General features: G+C 58.8%; 1 protein-coding gene across 10 annotated transcripts in view; it reads right to left on the bottom strand.

Annotated features, from left to right (window-relative positions):
• The window catches only part of LOC105469415 (synaptotagmin 7), a 64,114-nt gene that overhangs the window by 21,030 nt on the left and 23,197 nt on the right, over positions 1-19,887 (bottom strand). Inside the window, exons 2-7 of one of the 10 annotated variants that reach the window (XM_011720382.3) lie at positions 17,970-18,073; positions 13,297-13,376; positions 9,083-9,214; positions 7,939-8,163; positions 4,122-4,490; positions 124-246 (exon numbers count right to left, since the gene is read on the bottom strand). In XM_011720382.3, the coding sequence (XP_011718684.1) occupies positions 124-246; positions 4,122-4,490; positions 7,939-8,163; positions 9,083-9,214; positions 13,297-13,376; positions 17,970-18,073 (1,033 nt within the window). The other 9 variants (XM_071074497.1, XM_011720385.3, XM_024788969.2 and 6 more) reach the window with 9 other exon arrangements.

The following is a 19,887-nucleotide window of genomic DNA, read 5'->3' as shown; positions in this document are numbered from 1 at the left end:
CCGCTCCAGCATCCGCTGAAGGCACCACCACCTCATCCAGCAGCCGGGGCCGGTCGAGGCAGGCGGCCTCTCCGCGCCTCCTTCTCTGCCGCCGCCGCCGCAGGCCCTCGCCTGTGCTCGTACCTCTTGTCCCCCTGAGCGTTCTGGTTCTGCTGGGTTCCTGGGTTTTGCAGGTCAGGGATATTGGCAAAGTCATCCTGTTCCGAAAGCCCTAAGACCAAGGATAGCACCACCATCCGGCCTTCCCTGCCCGGGGTGGGCAGCCCACCGGCCAGGGTGAAACGAGGAGGCCCCGTGGGCAGGGGCAGGGGGGAAGGAGAGAGAGAGAGAGAGAGAGAGAGAAAGAGAGAGAGACAGAGACAGAGACAAAGAGAGAGAAGAAAAAAGTGTAAGAAACTGGCCCTGCAGGAAAGAAAGCAAACTTCAGCACTGTCAACAGTTGCAGGATAGAGTGGGGACAGTGGAGGCAGGGAGGCAGGGGAGGTGACTATGGCCTGAGACTCCACTGGCCCGAGCCAAGAGCAAGATTCTCCAGAGCTAAACTGCAAGGGGCTGGGCAGAGGCCTGCAGAGGTGGCCTATGGCTGGGACAGTCCCAAGGGAACACGGGGGGTAGGGTGGGGGGAATGGAGCATAGGCCCTGGGACCCCACAGATTTTCAAAGGCTAATGCATGCCCAGCTGGACTCGCTCTGACCATCTGGGCCACTGGGAGAAGAGGGAGGGGCTCCGTCAGTATCGGGCTCCGTCAGTATTCTGCACCGGCACCACGCAGGCTTAGAAAGTTTCAAAATCCAATGGGTACTGCACCCTGTCCTTATGGAAGCCCTTCATAGACAATGCTGTGTCACGGTCAACCAGATGTCCTTGAAGCCAGGCAGGGTCTAAGGAGCTACCTCCCCTAGGCTCCTGGATAAACAAGCCCATCAGAGGAGAATGAAAGTCCTTTGTGGTATATGGCAACTCGGCCACAGTGGCTGTCTCCTGTGTCCTCCTTGCTGGAGATCCAGGGAATGTGCACCACCGCTGAGTCCAGGTCAAGGGCCTTTCATTGGAGAAGAGGTCCAGAAGGCACCACAAGCCAAGGCGGCAAGAAAGTGCAGGAACTTGGCAAGGTCTGGAGAAGTTTTGGCAGGACTGCAGGGAGCCTGTGCCTGCAGTGAGAGATCGCACTTTGAGGGAGCACAGTCAAGGCTGAACAGGCGGGGGGTAGGCAAGAGGGCGAAACTCTCTTGGAGTGGACCTGTGGGCAGCTGTATGAGGCCAGGTGTGACACCGTTAGTAGGGGCATTCTCAGAGAACCATTGGGCAACTTGCCAGGGTCTTTGCGAGGTTACCCGCATTTGCCGGGGGGGGAAAAGGGAGCATCAGTGGTGACCCTGCTGTCCCCATAGGCCATCAGAGTCCATGAGCGTTTTCTGGGTGCTTTGTGGAGCTCCTCCAGCGTGGGGCCTCTCATCAGAACAAAAGGAGAGGGAGGGGTTCTCGGACAGGCCAGGCAGGAAAGCACGTCTCAAGAAGGGCCAAAGGGAAGACAGTAGGGCTGATGGAATATTCTGGAAGGGAGAGGATGCTGGGTCAGGATGTCTACCACTTCAACGTGAAGGGAGGCAAGGTTTACAGAGGAAGAGCTTGCTCTAACTTCTCAGAGCGGTTGTCAAAAAGGGAACAAACAGGTGAGAAACAGCCTCTGAGGTGAGGGGCGAGGGCACGAGGGTCTTGGAAAATGGGACATTACCTCTGGGGTCTCAGCGAACGGAGGGAGCTAAGTGGCTGCTGTGCCCCTCCCTGTCTTTGCATCTTTGGTCCTGGGCACAGTTACTCCAGGCTGACCCTTGTGCTGGGATCTAACTTTCGGGAAAAAAAACTCTGCCCCCTCCCTCAGGACAAATCCTCATTTTCTTTGTTTTCTGCCCACCGGTACTGTTTCAGAGTTGGTAAAATTCCATTTGGCTGCTCGGGAGCTAGTTGTGCTGGGGGAAGGCAAACTCAGTGAAAACAACATGTTTTTTCCCCGGTTAATGCATTTTTCAGATACTCCTTTTTCTCTTCTTAAAAACAGAACAGCTCCTCTGCATAAATTCCTGATTCGTCACTCTCTCCAGCTCTGCAGGCCGCGAGGCTTAGGATGAGGGGCAGGGGCTGGAGAGTGGAGGGAGAAGCTGGCAGTGTTAGGGGAGTCACGACCATCAAGCAGAGGGCTCCTGCCCTCCCTGCAAGGCGTAGGTGGGATCATGGGGGGCCAGGACAACCCTTGCCACCTGCTTCTCTACTGGAGCCACCAGCGTTTGGGCAAGAAAAGAGCCTCAGAAGCAGGGCAGCTAAATTGTAAGGCAGGGGGCAAAGTACGGCCCACGAGCTAAGAGTGGTTTTTACATTTTCACATGGTTGTTTTAAAGAAAAAAAGAATGTGTGATGGAGATCACATGCGTCTTGCAAAGCCTAAATTATTATCTGGACCTTTCTAGGAAAAGTTGGCCGACCCTTGATGTGAGCTCTGGAGGTTGCCAGCGACTAGGGGAACGTGAGACGTGGCCTGGGACGCAGAGCAGGGACAGAGGATGCTTCCGCATGTGCGATGCTGGACCAATCCCGGTTCGCTGAGAAGGCAGCAGGCAGGGAAGAGATGGTACCCAGGTTCCTGGCAGGCCCCTGGCCCAGTCTGATGGCTGCTGGAACAGGAAGTGGGGTGACAGCTGTGACGAGACAGTCTGAGGTGGGGAGCAGCAGGGGCGTGCAGGAGCCTGGAAGCCTCTCAGTTCTGTTCAAGCCTCTGTCCCAAAACCAACCGCCACCTGGAAGACAGGAGGCTTTTCTGGGCATCTCGTCTTGTGCAGGCGTCCAGTTAGATTCCTGAAGGTCCTTGAGTGGGGTAGAGCCCCAGAGAATAGGGTGTCCTGATTTGCCAAGGAGAGTCGCGGGCAGCATGTCTTGCTGGCCATGGGCCACTCGCACAGGTATGGGAAGCTGGCATGGCAGGGCCTCTTCGGATGGGGTGCCTCGCCCAGGACAGCACTCCCACCTGCCCAGGAAGCCCTGGCTGAGGTCTCAGAGGAGAGACAGGACGCTCCGAGGAACTTGCTGGCCTTCAGAATCCCTATATCTTGCCAATGCTTCCCTTTCCTCCTCCCTTTCTCCTCTCCCAGGCTTAGTGTGCTGGTCTCCTGCTCCGTGAAAAGTGCTCCCAGGGAAGACCTGGGCGATGGGAAAAATCCCCAGGGCCTGGAAGGAAGCTCATGTTAGGGCAGAGGAGGGAGGTGATGTTGGGGATGGCAGCCCAGACCTGTCTTAGGCTCTGAGAGTGGGGGGCAGATGTCCAGAGGGATGCTGGGGAAGGGGCTTCCTGGGTGGGGCCCCTCCAGGGAGAGCAGGGGGTGGGCGAATGGCTGGTGGGAATGGTTAAGGTTAGACACTGATGGTGTGTTGTTACTTCTTAGACCTGTATGCTTGAAAGAAAGCTCCATTTAGAAACAACCTTTTCTAAAGCTTTGGGGCAACATCTCAGATTTGTCCTCAGGGGATGGGTCATTACTGGAGGAAGGAGACTTGGGAAGTCAGGGCGGGAGCTAGAGGACAGGTGGCTACAGAAGGTCAGAGAGATGGGGGAGGGCTGGTGGCAGGGACAGGGATAGAGGAAGTGAGAGGGAGGGAGGGAGGGGTGTGGGCTAGGAAGGCTAGCAGAGTCGGGTTACAGGGGAGAAGTAAATTGAAGGGGAGGAGGCAGGGCTGGAGATGAGTAAAAGGGATGGGTTTGGGAGCAGAGCAGGGAGGAGAGAGGTTGCAGGAGTGAAGGAAGACCGGCTGGGAGGCCAAGAGCAGCCTGGGACTAGCTGGGGAGAAGAGATGTATCTCAGGGCATTGTCCAGTGTCTCCACCTAACTTTTAGGGGGGAACTTCCCTAAAGGCAGGGGTCCTCGTAGGGAGGTGGCTCAGAATCCTTCCATGGTGGCCTTCAGGCATGAGCCACAAGAGGCTAAGGAGGGGGCTGCCAAGTCTGCTTGGCACCCTGCCACGGGGATGGAGGGCCGGGAGGTACACACAACCAGCTGCTTCCAAGGAGATCTAGGGGGCAGGAGGCTGGGTCGGGGAGGTGGGGGCCGGCCCGCTCAAGGGGAGGACTTACAGGAAGGATTTCATGTCCAAGCCTCGGTTTCGAATCTGCCCCACCACGTGGTCCCAGCTGCCCGGGTTGGAGCGGCTGCGGCCCCCCGCCGCCCGGTACTTGGAGCCGGCCGAGGTGCCCTGCCGAGCCTGGCCCCGGCCATAGGCCCGGGGGTTGGGGCCCGGCGCCGAGGCCATGTGGGCCTGCAGCTGGCCCAGGCTCTGGCTGGTGGTGGGCTGGCTGGGCTGCCGGCCCCGCTGGTGCTGGCTCAGCGGCTGCTGCAGGCTCTGCTGCCGCATCAGGGTGCGGGGTCGCTGGCATTTCGGCTCTCCCGTGGAGCTGGGGATAGACTCAAGGGTAGTGGCCGTGGACAGGGTGGAGTCCTCGAAACTTGGGGCAGGTGGAGGAGAGGAGAGAAAGGAGAAGCAGGTGAAGGGATCACAGTGGAGGAGAAAGAAGCCGAGGGCCAGGACTAGGAGGCCCCAGTGCAGGGTGCGCGCTGTCGGACCTCGCCAGGCCTCCATCGGAGCTGTCGCCGCTGCCGTCGCTGCCACTGCCTCTCCCAGGAGGCTGCAAAGCCCTCGCACCCACCCTGAGTCCCCAGGTCGGCTCCGCCCGCCCACCTTCTGGCCCTGGCTCAGCTAGTGCCAGAATACCTCCTGGCTAAGCCGACCTCCCTGCTGGTCTGAGTGGGCTGCCAGTGCTGCCAAGGCTGCGTGGTGAAGGCAGGTCCCCTGGGCCCTGCGGCTGCCTGTCATGTTGGAGTGGGAGGGGTGGAGGGAGCTGCTGTGGCTCCTCCCGCTGTCTCGCTGGGGGACACGAGGAAAGTCTGCCTCTGTGTTCTAAGTACTGCCATCCTTTGGAGACAGGAAGAAATCCAGGCCAGCACAGAGCTGGCCTAGTAATCCTGGGGAGGCCGGGGAAGCCATCAGTTCTTATACTTTGTCCGCAGAGGTGAGGAAGCGGCAGACCTCTGCCCTGTGGCCAGCACCTCCTTAGGATTCAGGCTCTGGCATGGGTCTTTGCCCTCTTTCCAGGGTTCTTTGTTTCAAAGGTCCAGCATCCTCTCCTGGGATCTTGGAAGTATCTCCCAGTCAGAGGACTGGACCAAGGAAAGAGTGCAGACAGGGTGGGAGCCCAGTATCCACTCATCCGACACTTCACCGCAGTTCTAGCAGAGAAGAGGGTGACTGTCTTTGATGCATTTGCAAGGGGGTGCTCTCCCACAGGCCCATCAGCATCTCTGAAGTGCACTGGGAAGTGGGGCAAGGACAGAGAACTAGGACATGGCTGGTCAGATTCTGTATAGCCTCATAGAGACCTGGGTTTGAACCCCACCTCTGCCACTTACTAAATATGGGACTCTGGAAAAGTGACTCCATCTCTCTGAGCCTCAGTTTCTTCATCTACGAAATGGGAGTAATAAAATAATCCCCGAGCTTCCTCTGTCACAGAGTTGCCATGAGGATCTAATGAGGTTGGGCTGTATTGAAAATGCTGTATTGGTAAAAGGTCCCCATGCCAGTGGTTGGAGTCCGAAGTCCCTGGCCTCCCCTGGAGAACCTGTCTGCTTCATGCGCTGGCTGGAGATTTCACCATATCCCACAGGCAGGGCCAGAGCCAGGCTGCCCCCAGGCACCAGAGTGGAGCTGGAGACTGGGCTGAATGAGCAGCTTTGGGTGAATCATTTCTCATCTTGGAACTTCAGGGTTCCAATCGTCTCCTCCTCTGTCCCTTCCCTCCACCTCTCAATCCAATGGCCCTGGGGAGGGGTTGGGAAGTCATTGCCTGTGGGCCACATCTGGCCTGCTGCTTGTCTCTGTAAATAAAGTTTTACTGGAACCAAGCCATTGGCATTAGTTTACATGCTGTCTCTGGCTGCTTTCATTCCACAATGGCAGGATTGAGTCATTATGCAAGAGACTATATGGCTTATAAAGCCTAAATATTTTCCAAGTGGCCTTTTACTGGGAGTAAGTTTGCTGACCTCTGGTCTAGGGCCATGGGGCAGTCAAGTATCTCCCGGGCTGCCCAAGGGAGGAGGCCCCAGAGCCCTTGGGAGCCACTTTCACCACTGCAACCAGACCTCAGCTTTGCTCACCCTCTGAGCCTACCCTGGGAACCAAAAGACAACAGTTAGGCTACCCCTGTGGGCTTAGAAAGAGAAAGAAAGAGAGTGAAAGAGAGAAAGAAAGAGTATAGTAAAGAGAGAGCGAAAGAGAGAGAGAAGAAAGCAAAACATGGCTTTAGCTGGGGTCTTGGAGGGGTGGCAGCCTTGCCTGACTCAGGCCTGAAATCAGGGCTACCTCCAGGGGCAGGCCCAGGCCTGGCCGGCCAGGTAGGCCCACAGCTCTCTGGGGGCAGGTGGAGGCAGAGGGAGGGTGGCACATTGGCAGCTGCCTCCTCCTCCTCCTTGGTGACCTCATTTTGATTTCCTATCACATCCAAAATTAGTCCAATTTACAACCTCTCAGTCACAGGAAACTAAAATTGGTTCCTCCAGGCCTGAAGCCAGAGGATGGCATGGAGGCCTAACTGGCCTGGAGACTGGCTGGGGCAGGCTGGGAGGGTGGGGCACTGGGCCAGGCTCTCTAAAGGGGTGTGTGGCTTCCCTGTGGGACCCTCCTGAGGCCAGATGTTGGGAGAAATTGGCTTGTGTGCACTCAAGCCAACTAGCGAACGAGATCTCAGTACGGTGGCCTTCAGTGCTCCCAATAGCAGGAACCACAGATCTTCTGAAGAGAATCAGGAGGGCCCTCAGTTGAGGCAACAGGATGGCCCAACAGCTAGAAAGGGGCAGGGCTGTTGACCTGTTAAGTGGGAGGCTGCTCCATTAGCTGGGAGTTCCAACTTCTGAAAATGGAATTTATACCCCAAGGGAAACTGGTCACAGCTCAAAGGACTCAGGGTCTAGAAGGGCTCTGCGGAGGGGAATCAGAAGTTTCCAAAGGCCAAGATGAGAATAAAGCTGCCCCATGAGAGGGGATATACTATCTGTGGAAAACAGGGGCCAATCCTACGTCCATCAGCCAAGAGTGGGCCTGACTCTTTGACTAGCTCAGACAGCTATTACAGAGGGGACGGCTCCTTCTGCCTGATGTCTAGAACACCCCATGACATCTGGCGAGTGAAGCTAGCTGGGGTTTGACAACCCAACCTCCAGGAATACACGGTCCCAACAGCCAATGGTGGGATAGCTCGGTAACCAAGACTGGGACAGCCAACAGGGATGGCTGAGATGAGGATGAACCGATGGGGCAGCCTGTGGCTGCTCGTGAGTGGCTTCCACAACAGATGATGTATGGTTCGAGCAAGACTGGGACAGCCAGTGGAGTCACCCCATGGTCAAAAATGGAATGGCTCAACTTCTGGGTCTACAGCCGTCTGCTGGCAGTAAGAGGGAAAGCCTGGGAGCTGATGGGTGACTGTCAGGTTGAGAGTGGGCCAGATACCCAGGATGAGATGGAACAACCACAGGCCTGCTGCCCGTGGAGGGATGACCTGGTGGCTGAGATGGGGCGGCCAATCAAAGAGGATGGGATGACCCGGAAACTGAAATGAAGCTGCCCTGGGGGCAGAAAATGGAATGACCTGGTCACTGGCAAAGGAAGGGACTGATGGGGCATCAGCCAGAGGCTGAAATGCATCACTGTATGGCTGAGTTCGTCGTGCCAAATGGCAAGGATGATGGGAGAGTCTCATGAAGGGATGGAATGAGCCAGGGGCCGAGGACGGCACCTCTGGGGGCAGCAGCGGGCATGCCAGGGGTCCCGCTGTCCACCCTGACAGGGCAGGCCTGAGCTCACGGCTCCGGCAGCCATGGGGCGCCATCACTCACTTGGACAAGTTGAGCTTCCCTGCGGCCAGGTGGCTCTGCACCGTCCGCCAGCGGCCTCTCCCGGCCTTGCCACTGCTGCCCGGCTCGCTGGGGGCAGCCCCGCCGCTTCTCAAGGCGTCCTCTCCGGGTGGTGGCACCGGCGCCGGCTTCTCCCCCAGCCGGCCTTCCCGCTCCACCGCCAGCCCCGCCGCGGCGGCCACTTTGGCGCCCGACAGGAGGGTGCCACTGGAGGCATGCACAAGGCAGCCAGGCCAGAGGGGCACCGGGGGTGGCGGTGGGGGAGAGAGGGCGGGCCATACGTGGGGGTGGGGGGGTGGAAGAGGAAGAAAAACAACAACAGATAAAAGGAAGAAAGAGACAGTGAGAGAGGAGGAGGAGAGAGACAGACGGACAAGAGACAGACAGAGAGAGAGAGAGAGACATCAGCACTGCAAATGGGTTAACAGCGGAGCCTGCAGAGAGGAGAGAGGGGGACCGGGCGGGCTGGGGGTCGGAGAACAACGCACCACGACAACGGAGGGGGGGCCCCTCCCCACCGCCTGGGGCAGGGGCGGCGGGGGTTGGGGGAGGGCAGCCACCTCCAACTCTATCCCACAGGACAACGAAGGGTTAACGACGGAGGAAGAGCGGGCTGTCCAGGCCAGGAGGCCCCAAGGCAGGGAGAAAGAGAAAGCCGTGTTAGTCAGAGTTCATCACCACCACCACCACCATTACCGCCACCACCGCCACGAACCACCGACCACCGACCACCGACCACCGAGCAGCCACGGCAGCACACAGCGGGGAGGAAGAAGCAACCACAACCGAGGGGGCGGGACCCAAACGGGCAACCCCATCCTGACTGCACAGAAGGTGGGGTGGGCCCCGGGACCAGCTGGGGGGGCCAAGTATGGCTGCTGAGGGGGCTCTCCTACAAGGCTGGCCCTGGGGGAGGGGACAGGAGCGGGCAGGCAGGTGGGCGGGGGCAGGAGGGGTTGCTCGTCTCCATGGTCGGCCTGCCCATGGGGTGGATGGGTGGGGACGTTGGGGGACAGGAGCGAGAGGAGGGAGTGAGGGGGGCCAGGGGTGGGTGGGGGCGGGAGGAGGGAAGGAGGGCGTGCGCGGATACTCGGTACATATGATCAAACCAGGTAAAGTCACTCACTTGAGGGACAGTCGTGGGTCGCCATAAGGGGCGTAGGGTGAAATGTTTAGAATAAACTCCTTGGGAGGGTAGGAGCTCCATTTCTGCTGCACTGTGCTCTCATTGTTATTCCAAAAGTCTCTGTCTAGATCACTGGAGGGGCAGAGAGAGAGGGGAGAAAACAGGGAGATACAAGAAGAAACAAGAACTGCAAGTCCTGCAGGGGCAGAAGGGACCAGGACCCCGGGGCCGGGCACACAGGGGGCGGGGCTTCGTGGTCAGCTCCTGCGGGAGGAAGAAAGGCAGGCGGGCACCACAGTCTGTGCCTCGCACACACGCGCACATGCACACACACGCACACATGTGCAAGCATACCCATGCACACACGCACGCACCCGAGGGCCGGGAAGCCACACAGAAAGGAGGCAAGCGGCAGGCGGCAGACCGGAGCCTCGCACCTGGGAAGCTGGTGGGAGAGAGAAAATGATGAGAGGCGGGGACGTGGGGGAGAAGGGTTGGGGACGAGGCCCGGGGTGAGCAGGGGGAGTGGGAGAAGGAGAGTGCTGGTTTCTGGCTAGATGGAGCTGAAAGGCAGATCAGGCCCAGGTGCCAACTTGCTAGGCCCTACCTCTCCTGGCCTCAGTTTCCTGGCCGGTCAAAGGAGAAGACTGGCTGTAACTGCTATACTATCAACTCTCTCACTGTAGAATAAAAGCTCTAGTACTGGAGAACTCAAGGTTCTCTCCTCTTCCATGTTCTCTCCACTGAGGCCCTCCTGGGGCAGGCCCAGCCCCTTAACCATCTTTCACCTCCTCCTCCTACTGGCCTGAGGGGCTCCCTGGCTTCCTCTGCTCTCTCTTCTACTCTGTGAGGCAGGGCTGCAGCCTTAACCTAAGACTGGGGGATCTCAGCTGAACTGGAGACCATCTCTACTCCTTGCAAATGTGGCAGCTGGGTCACCCCACCCCCCTGAAAGGGGAGCATTCCCAGGCCTCTGACCTTGCTGAGGATGACACTAAGGTAACCAGGGCACCCTTCAGTCCTTTGTTCTGGGGCCTGTGTAGCGGGAACCTGTCCTCTGGGTGTGTCCCTGGCCTGCCTGCTGGGGCAGCCCCTCCCTGGGTCCCTATCCCTTTCCAAGGTGGAGCTGCTGGGTCTGGAAGGGACCTTCACCCCAGACTCTCCACCTTCTCCTGAGAACGTGGGGACTTGCAGGTGGGGTGGGTGGCAGAAGCCTTGGCCGGTGGAGGGCACAGCCTGGAACCCCTGGGAGTCAAGAACAAGGGGTGCCACCAGCTAATCAGGCCACTGGGACCCCAAGAAGCAGGGCTGGAAGTACAGGGGAATAGAGACAGTGACTATTATGGAAGGCAGCCATGTTTCAGGCACGGGAATGCCTCTAGAGAAGAGGCCCCGGGAGGAGCACTGGGGTGGGCCTAGGGAGGACTGAGGCTGTGCCGCTCCCCAAAGCCAAGGTGGGGCAGTGTGGGGAAGGGTGCCATCGGGGGCACACACCACCCCCCAGGATCAAGCAAACATGTTCTTGTGGGACCTGCTTTTTCCTCCATTTAGAATTTGACCTTGACCTTGGTTCTCAACCTCAGACTCAGGCACAAAAGTGAGAAAGATGGAGAGAGGCTGAGCTGCCACCATAGGCCCAGATGAGATGGTGGCGTTGGGCATCCCTGGCGTAGACAGATTTCTCTGTCCAGAGTACACCCTGGAAATGTCTCACAGGGGACTCTGTGTACAGGGTTCAAAGCCAAAGCGTAGAGCCAGCTCACAGCGGCAGTAAGTGGTGGGTATGGAGGAGGTAGGACAGGCCCCAGGGGAACCTAACCCCTTGACAAAAAACCCCCTTCCCACCACAGATGTCCCTTCCCAGCAGAGGCTCACACAAGGGCATGGCTGGGGCACCCCGTGTCAGGTATAACAGAGATGGAGCAGGTAGGAGCCTCCCTTTCGCACTCCCTCCAGATCTCCAGAATCTAGGGCCACCCAACCCTAGGTCCCAGAAAAAAAATCCACCCAAAGCCACCACTGCCGGACTTGTCTCCCACCCTGTGTTCTGAAGAGCTCCAGGGTCCCTCAGGTTTTTCCACTGTGGTACTGGAAAAAAGGATCTTTGATTAAAGAAATTTGGGAAACACTGATTCCTTTACCGCAGGACTTCTCAGAGCCTTTAATGTGCCCATGAATATCAGTATCGCCAAGAGGGAAACAGAGTGTACAGTGTTCCCCAAACTTAGTCGACCATGAGACCCTTGATTCGTGGAACAGCTATGACTCATCTATGGGGCACAAGGGCCCTGAGGAACACAGTTTGGAAAGCACTGCTAAAGAACACAGTTTCCTAGAATCCTTGATAAGACGATCCTTTGTGGGGGGTCCTAAGCCCGTGGAGGGCTGTGCAGGAAGGAGGCTCTCCCTCCTGTGACTCCACTGACTTGGGCCCTTTCTGTTCTCTTCTGGAAAGAAGCAAAGGCTGAGGTGCATGTAGACACACGTGGTGGCTTCCTTCCCTCGGGGCAGAGGGCCTGACCACTCAGCAGCATCAGGGGCAGGCTAGGATTGAGTGCGGGAGCTGCAGGACCACACAGAGGCAGGCTGGAAGGCCGTGGCTGCCTCACCTTGTCTTAGAGAGCCCTCATGGGCACTGGTCCCAGCCTGGCTCAGCCTGCTGCCTGCCCTCCCTCTGGTTGGGAATCCTGTCTCCTCTTGTGGGCCCTTTCCAGGACTCCAGGCCCTGCCACACGCACCCCTATCCAGGAAGGTTATGATCACCTGGCAGAGACAGGCCCCCAGCCCTGGCCCGCAGCTGTAAACGGCCTGTCCTGGAGGAGGCACAGGTGCTGCGCTGGCCGTGCTCCCCCACGCGCTCTCTCGCCTTCAGAAAGCCCGGGCCTGCACTCTGCAAGAGCCCCTGAGCCCTGCCAGCACTTGGCTTTGAAGACTGGAGCCTGCGCAACCAACCCAGCTTCAAAGGCTCCGGCAGCCTCCTCCTGAGTCTCCTGCCCTCCCCCAGCCTCAGCCTGGCCCACCCCTCCTCTTGCCCCACCTCAGACACATGCACACAGATTCTACCAAGGCCCCAAACAGGATCAGTGCAAGAGATGAACAAAATGGGGCAGAGGAAGGCCTGGAAGGGAGCCCTCGGGAGCGGGGTGCTGGGTCGGGGAGTTGAGAAGAGAAGGTGGAGAAAGAGGAAAGGGAAGGGAAGGGGAAAGATGCACAGGGGAAGGCAAGGGAGACCAGCAGTGGGCAAGGGCCAGAGGGCAGGGGACGGTGGCTGGGCCTTCAGAGGGATGAAGAGTGGGGGTAGGGAGGGCTGTGGGCATTCGGCTTCTAGGCAGAGCCCTTTGGCTGGGAGGCTTGGTCCAGGCCAGGCTGACATGTAGGGCTACCACCCCTACCTTGACCTCTGGGTTCAGCAGAGAGGAAGGGGCTGGGGCCACTGATCAGTGGACACAGAGGTTTCCCCCCCAGCGAAAGCCTCCATTTCCAGAGCCCAGGTGGCCTGAGTCCCCAGCCAGGTGGGTGGGGGGCTTCTCTTGGTGTCTCCCAGTGACCTCAGCAGAGGGCTGGCTAAGATGGTCTGCAGTGGGAGGGCAGACCCCTTGAAGAGGGCTCTACAGCAGAACAAGGAGATCGGGGTAAGGCAGAGACAGCCACACACGCAGCGGCTGGTGGGGGTGACGGGGAGGGAGGGACTGCTCCCCAGCGCTCTGCTCCCTGAGTGGCCCAGCACAGGGGCCAGCTGGGGTCCACAAGGCGTGTCTGCCTCCCCACTTCCAGGTCATCCTTAAACACTGGCAGAATCTGAGAAAAGAACCTGGGGTCTACTAGGGAGGGGCCTCCCTGGCCTAGCAGCAGGGGCCCCATGAGAGGGTCTTAGAGGTCCAGGGAAGCCTGTGGGTGGTGGGCACAGTGTGTGTGACAGGAAGGTTGGATGGGAAAGCGGCAACCAGGGTTAAGGTGGGTGCAGACAGTGCTGGGGGTGACAGCAGCAGAAACGGAGGCCAGGGACTCCGGAACACTGCAAGGGGCTTGGGCACAGGCAGAAAAGACAGGGCCCCTGAGTTGTTGGGGCATGTGGAGGGTGTAGAGAGCATGGCATCAGGGTGTGGGGGAACCGAAAGTGTGTGGTCAGGTCTGTGGGGCTGAGGGAGAGAAGGGGCTCCTCCCACCTGGGCTGCTTGTGTGGCCCCATCCCAAACTGGCAGCCTGGCACCTACTTGATAGCCTTCTTCTCACTGCGCCCACGCCCTGAGTCTGGCGTGCCCACCGTCTCCAAGGAATTCTTGTAGCGTTTGCCCTGTGGAGATAGCACTGGGGTCACTCCTGGGGAACAGGACTGTACCCTCCCCACCTCCCCAGAACAGGGACCCAGAGGGGAAGGAGACAGACCTGAGTTGGGCTGTGGCAACAAGGCCAGGACCAGTGTGCGAGGATGTCACAGCAGTGGGGGCCAATCCCCTGGATGCCTGCTCCCCGGTTGGCAGCTCCTGGGCCCCATTGGGCTCTAGGACCTGCCTCATCTGCCTCGACCTGAACCTCATCCCTGACTCCCAGGGATTAGCCCCTCCTGTCTGCCTATCTCCTGGGGCTCTGGCCTAGCTCCCAGAAACACAGTTCCCTCTGCCATGGACAGACGGCTCTCAGGCGCCTGGCCACGTCACACTGTCCACGTCATCACCCCCAGATGGTGGGGGTGGCATCCTGCAGGGCAAGGTTGGCAGTGGCCAGTGATGTGAGCAGTGGGGGCGGGGAGAAGGCCATGTCCCCAGTCCTGCTCGGGGCTGTGTCCGCCACTGTCGGGCTCTCTGGGGGTCCTTGTGCCCTGGGGCTGTGAGGCAGGAGCAAGGCTGTTTTAGGAAGGCAGTCTTAGGAAGACAGACTGCCCACTGACTCAGAGGCAGTTGTGGGGAGGCAGCCTAGGCCCCTGCTTCCCAGAGTCCCTCACACTAGCAGGAGGAGGGAGGGGGCAGGGCAGAGGGTGGGCACCCCAGGTCCTCCAGCTAAAGGAAGGGCCGTGGCCACAGTGGCAACTGGGCCTGCTGCCGGGAAGGTGAGCACCATTCACCTTCTCAGTTTGGGTTTCTAAATTTAGCTCATGCAGAGCCCAGCCCCATTAACATTCCTGGCTGCCACCAAGCGTCCTCACACGCACCCATGGGCCACGGACCTGGGCCAGGTCCAGGTCCATGGCTGATGTGGGCAGTGGGGGAACAGGGGCTATGCGGGGGTTGGGGCTGCCTCTCCCAGCCCATTCTCCCACTGGGCACTGGCCTACCTCTCCCTGGCTGTACACACACACGCGCACACACACACACACACACACGTGTGCACGCAAATGCTTCCCAACACTCCGTCATGTGCACCAGCACCGCAGCCACAACAGTCGATTATTCCATCATCTCTAAAGCAAAGTAAGAGCTGTCACTGCCATGATCCCTGTCACGGCCATGCTCCCTGACGCTCCCGCCAGGGGCAGCCCCTTCCCAGGCACGGGAGCCGCCTATCTAGGGAGATTGGCAGCAAAGCTCCCTCATGCCACTAGCAGTGCCCTACACCTCAGGGTTGCCTGAGGCTTGGCTCCAGCAATACCGCATGTTCCCCCATTGTCCTAGCCAAGTCCCTTCCCTTCTCTGGCCTCTTTCCTCCTTTCTGAAATGGTGTTGCCATGTGAACCTCAGGAGGAAGACTCCTCATCCCTCCAGGCTCTCATCACAGATATGGGCATTTCTGTTTACTTACTTGAGCTCCTATCTCCTGGCACGTGCTCCCACAGAAGCAAGGCTGTGGGTTTCTGGTACCTAGTGTGGAACCTGGTACTAGGCAATTCTCAGAAATCATCACCTGGCAGTGTCCCTTCTATGGCCCCGCCCACCCTGGAGTCTGGGCCCCCAGCAGCTGCCTCTAAGTCAGAACTTTAAGACTTGAAATACAGAGATGCCGGACACCCTGGGTTCACAAAAGCTGCCACTCACAGCTCCTTCTCCAATCCCTCCCATCACTACCCAGAGGTCCAAATCTCAATTCCCAGTTCCAACTGGGAAGATCCGACGAGGCTGTGCCACAGTGACCTCAGGCCCCCTTCGGCAGGACCCTCAGGCAGGAGCCCCGCCCCACTATTCTGCAGCACACAGGCAGTGTGGGGCAAGAGGGGGGCTGCTGAGGGCATCCCATGCTGCCCCTCACTCTTCTCTTCCTTCTTTCTGGCTTGGCAAGAGAGCTTGCCCCGGCCAGCACCCTCTCATAGGGCTGGTCCACTGCCCCTTTCCTAAGGCCAGGAAAGGCAGGGTCAGCCCTTTCCGAGCCGCCCCCCCACAGACATTCTGGGAGCCTCTGTCTGCCGCTTTTCCTTCCCCAACTACGAGAACCTTCCCCTCTGGCTTCGACTGTTGCTCTGCAGCAGGAGCCAAGGCGCTATGGGGGACAGGAACCAGGCCAGCACTTGATTTGGAGGGCAGGGGGATAACCCAAGTTAACAGGAAATCAGGCAGGGTCCGGGTGACATTAGGCAGCTTCAAAGGAGCCCAACACCACCAGCCCGCTTCTCAGGGAGGGGTGGCCAGGCTGATCCGGAAAAAGCCAGCTGGAGATTAAGGAAGTTATTAATGTTTGGAAATGGGATCTGGGCTGTCAGGGTATCACGTCACTGCTGCTGAGGGGACAAGCAGGCAAGGAGAGCCCAACAACTGTGTGTGTTGGGGGAGGGGACAGCATTTTAAAGTCCCTTCCATGGAGCAAGGAGACAGCCTGATCAAGGAGCTCCCTGGCTTCTGGAACCCCTGAGGCAGAGGGGAGCGGGTGGCAGGGCTTGGATGACTGGGGAGAGTAGCATTCTATCCAGAGCAAGTCAAGAGGGACAGCCTGTGGTCTGGACCCTGGGACGGCTCCTGGCTGGGGATTGAGGGGAGGGGCTGGGACCAGGGAAGAGGCTGCATCTGTATCTCTCAGCTCCCAAGGTCCTTCTGGTGCTGACAGCCCCCATCTGCTGCAAAAGCTGTCGCCTTTGAACTCCTGTCCCCAGGCCCTGCACCTGACTGGAGGTGCATGGGGGTGGGGTAGAGACCAGTTTCAATTGTACCCAGGTCCTGGAAGGCACCTCTCACTGCACACACACACACACACACACTGCAGCATATATGCAGAGGAGGTCACGAGGGTGGGGCAGACCCCAGCATTGGCTCACACAGGGATCTGATGAGTTGATGCACATCCCACCGCTGAGGGGTGAACAGACACACAGACACAGAGAGACAGACAGACACACACACACACACTGCACCAATACCCTCAAAGTCAGCATACTCAGCACAGACCCCACACGGAACACACACACAAGGTCGCCAGCAGCGCCTGCTCATGCAGCCAGCCTTCTTCCCTGGCCTTCAAATCCAGACAGACAGCAAGACAGCCTAAGGGGCTCTGCAACAAGATGCTCAGCGCTGCAGCTACGCTCAGCCACTCCCCCAGCCTCCGAGCACACTCACACACAGAGGCACATGGCCCAGCCTCCTCTACCACCTTTCCTGAAATTCTGAGACAGACGCAGACACAGGGGACCCAGGAACAAAGCAGGGCAGCCAGCCCAGTTCCACACACCTGCAGGCAGAGGGGGACTGGGTCACGCACACACTCGCACACATGCACACACACTCACACAGGAAGCAGAGCTGGCCTCCACTACGGCTCCTCCCCAGGGGTCGGAGCTGCCTGAAGTTCAACACCCAGGATGGAGGCGCATGCTCCCAAGCCCTGAGTTTGCCTTTCTTGAAGGAGGCATGCTGGGTTCTGGGACCTCTCCGGTCTTTCCCACGGGTCTCTCACAAGACCCCAAAACCCTTTCCCAGGGGTATCTGCCCCTTTTCTTCCTCCAGAGGAGTGGGGCATGAAGCCTCTACCCACCCAGTGCCCACAGCCACAGCGCTCCCCCCTTGTCCTTAAGGCCCCTCTGTGCCTGCGCAGGAAGAGAATGGGGTTCCCAGAGGTGGCGCCCTGCCCCCACTCCCACCATTGGGGGCGCTTGCCAGTGACCCTCTTTCACCTCACCCCGCCAAAGGCGTCGCACCTCGGACACCCTGGACCCACCGTTGCTCCTCTGCCCCCTGCTGCTCCCAAAGCCCCACCACACTTCTGGGCCGGGCGGCAGGAAGGGGGACGGGAGTCGGGGTCTTGCGAAGCAGAAGCCCGGGGAGCTGCGGGCGGGGCGGGGCGGGGCGGGGTGGCGCGATGCAGGGCGGGCGGCTCAGCCCCGCTCCCCCTACCGGCGCCCTCGGGGGATGAATGTCCCTCCTGATGGTCTCTTTACTTATTGATGGACTAATCCTGCTCGTTAATTCCCCAGCCCTCGTTAAAAATGAAAAGGAGCCGTTTGTGCTTGTACAAACCCGAGAGCCAGGATGGATGTGCAGGGGGTGGGGCGGGCGGCGCCACCGCATTGGCCTCCGGCTCCGCTACGCCCATGGGGGGAGCGGGCGGAGGGGAGGGGGCGCGGCGCTTAGACTGGGGGCTCGATTCTCAGTCTGCGCGTGTGTGCCTGCGGTGCTTTATGCGGAAGGCAGGGCGTGTGTGTGTGTGTGTGTGTGTGTGTGTGTGTGTGTGTGTGTGTAGCTGCTCGCGTGCGAATGCCTGTGAGTCCTAAGTCTGTCCCTGAATGTGTCCCTAAATACATGGCTTTGGGCATATACACAGAAGTATAGGGCCGAGACTCCGGTAAACGCAGGGTGTGTGTGCATGCATGCGTGTGCATGTGGTCTGAATTTCTATGGAAGTGCCCCTGACTATGTGGACAGGTGAGTCACCTGTGTGCACCCTTAGGAAAATTCCCGAGCCTGTAATTGTGGGGGGGGCAGTATGCAGGGCCAGGCACTGCCCTCCAAGGGGCCCTCAGGAGCCTCACCAGTTTGCGCTGACACCAGTGGCAGAGGCCGCAGAGGACGACAGTGACGCTAAGGCTGACGGTGATGATGGCAGAGACCAGCAGGACGTCGCGCGAGGGCGCCCCTGGGGAGGACAGGTACAGGTCAGACCCTTATTGGCCAGGGCCACCCTCCCTCAGCCCAGAGCCCTCCAGAACCACCACCCTACCCTTCCATCTGGCCCCTTCACTGGGAGCTCTGAACCCAGGTTCTACTCCCAGTTCTGCCTTGCTTGATGAACTTGGGTAGTTTCTCTCTGTGTGCCTCAGTTTTCTCATCTGTAAAATGGGGAAACTGTGCCAGTTGGCATCTTTCTCTGTCTCTCCCTGCATGGACCCTGTGTGAGTCCATGGGATCTGTGCCATCCTCCAAACTTGAAACCCTCAAAGGAGGGCCAAATGTGCTCCTCAGCTCAGCCAGACTTCATCTGTCCATCAAATCCCTCCATAGGCCACTGCTCCTGGATGGCCTTTTCACACAGCACTCTTCCAGTCGCTACCCTGACAACACACACACTCTGAGTCGAAACTCCAGTCAAATTTGTCCAAAGGGTCCTTATTAGCTCTGACAGCCCCTATGAGGGCATCTGCCTCATGGGCACTAGCCGATCGTCTTGTTTCCCAAGATTCACCTGCCATATGTGTAGTCAAAGGAATCTCTGGAACCCTCTGACCAGCTGTTGCCCCCTTTAGCCCAGCTTTCTTTGGTCTGGAAGCCCACCCACTGGCCTCTGCACATCCCTATCCCCCGAGCTCCCACCCCCCCGCAACACCATGGCTGCAGCCCATCTGTAATTCCTAAATGCTCTCATCCCAAGGGCCAAGGGGCCATAAACCTCAGGAGTGGAAACCTTGACACCCTTGCCAAAGATGAGACCTGTCCTGGGAGGAAAATCTCAGGCCTCTGTCCGAATCCCACCCCTTCCCAGGCTGTGTGGCTTCCACCAGTCACAGAAGCACTTAGTTTCTTCCTCTGTAAATGCAGATCAGACCTCCTCCCCCACCCTCCTCACGGGTGATTGTAAACATTAGCCCAAACCAAATGAAAGGAAGGCAAAAGCCTGGAGGAAAAATTCTCATGTGGGACAGTGAGTGGAGACCCGCATAGATCACACATGCGCTATAAATCTGTTGTGTGTGCTAGGATGCGTCCTAAAGCCAAGGAGATGCTGTTTATTTACAGAGGAGCCTGCGTGGGCTTTTTGGTGCCAGTGATCATAGTAATTAAGAGTTGACGATATCTGTCTGGTCCTGGTTCCTGCGGTTTTAGCTTCTGCCTTTCTTCCTCTCCCAGTCTCTCTTACTTGGCCATGCAGCCTGGTGGAGGAGGGCCCAGCAGTCACCCTCAGGGATGACTCTCATCAACTCTCAGGGGCCTCTGGGCTCCCTCCCTCCTCCACTCCAGCACCCTGGGCAGTCCCTTCTCTACCTGCTCTACTAGAACCCTCTCTGGGCCCCACCTCTCCCTTCCTGACTTCCTGAGCCTCCTAGCTGTGGGGAAAGGCCACCCTTGTGAGGCTCCCACCTGTCCACCTGCCAGGCAAATCCAGTCTCCTCCTGTACCAAGTCTACAGCCTCAACCCCCCGGAAGCCCCTGCACCCAGTTCACTTTCAACCTCAGGGCCCAGGGCACCCATAAGCTCTGACCTGGACAACCTGCAGACACCAAGGTCCTGCCCCTCCCTCTCCTGGGCTGAGGAGCACAGCTCTGCAAGCCTGGAGGGGCCACATTTGTCAAAGTTCTCAGGTCAAATAGGAGAACTAGGACTCTGATCTCCAAGCTTCTGAGGGAGAATAGGCGCAGGGCACTCCATCACAGCCCCACGGCCCATGGCCAGGCCTCCAGGGAAGGGATGGGCAAAGGTGCCTTCTGGACATGAGATCTGTTTCCCAGCTCTCC

The sequence above is a fragment of the Macaca nemestrina genome, chromosome 12 (assembly GCF_043159975.1).
Source record: "Macaca nemestrina isolate mMacNem1 chromosome 12, mMacNem.hap1, whole genome shotgun sequence".
NCBI lineage: Eukaryota > Metazoa > Chordata > Mammalia > Primates > Cercopithecidae > Macaca > Macaca nemestrina.
Note: the sequence above shows the minus strand (reverse complement) of the source record. Positions and strands in the feature narration are given on the sequence as shown.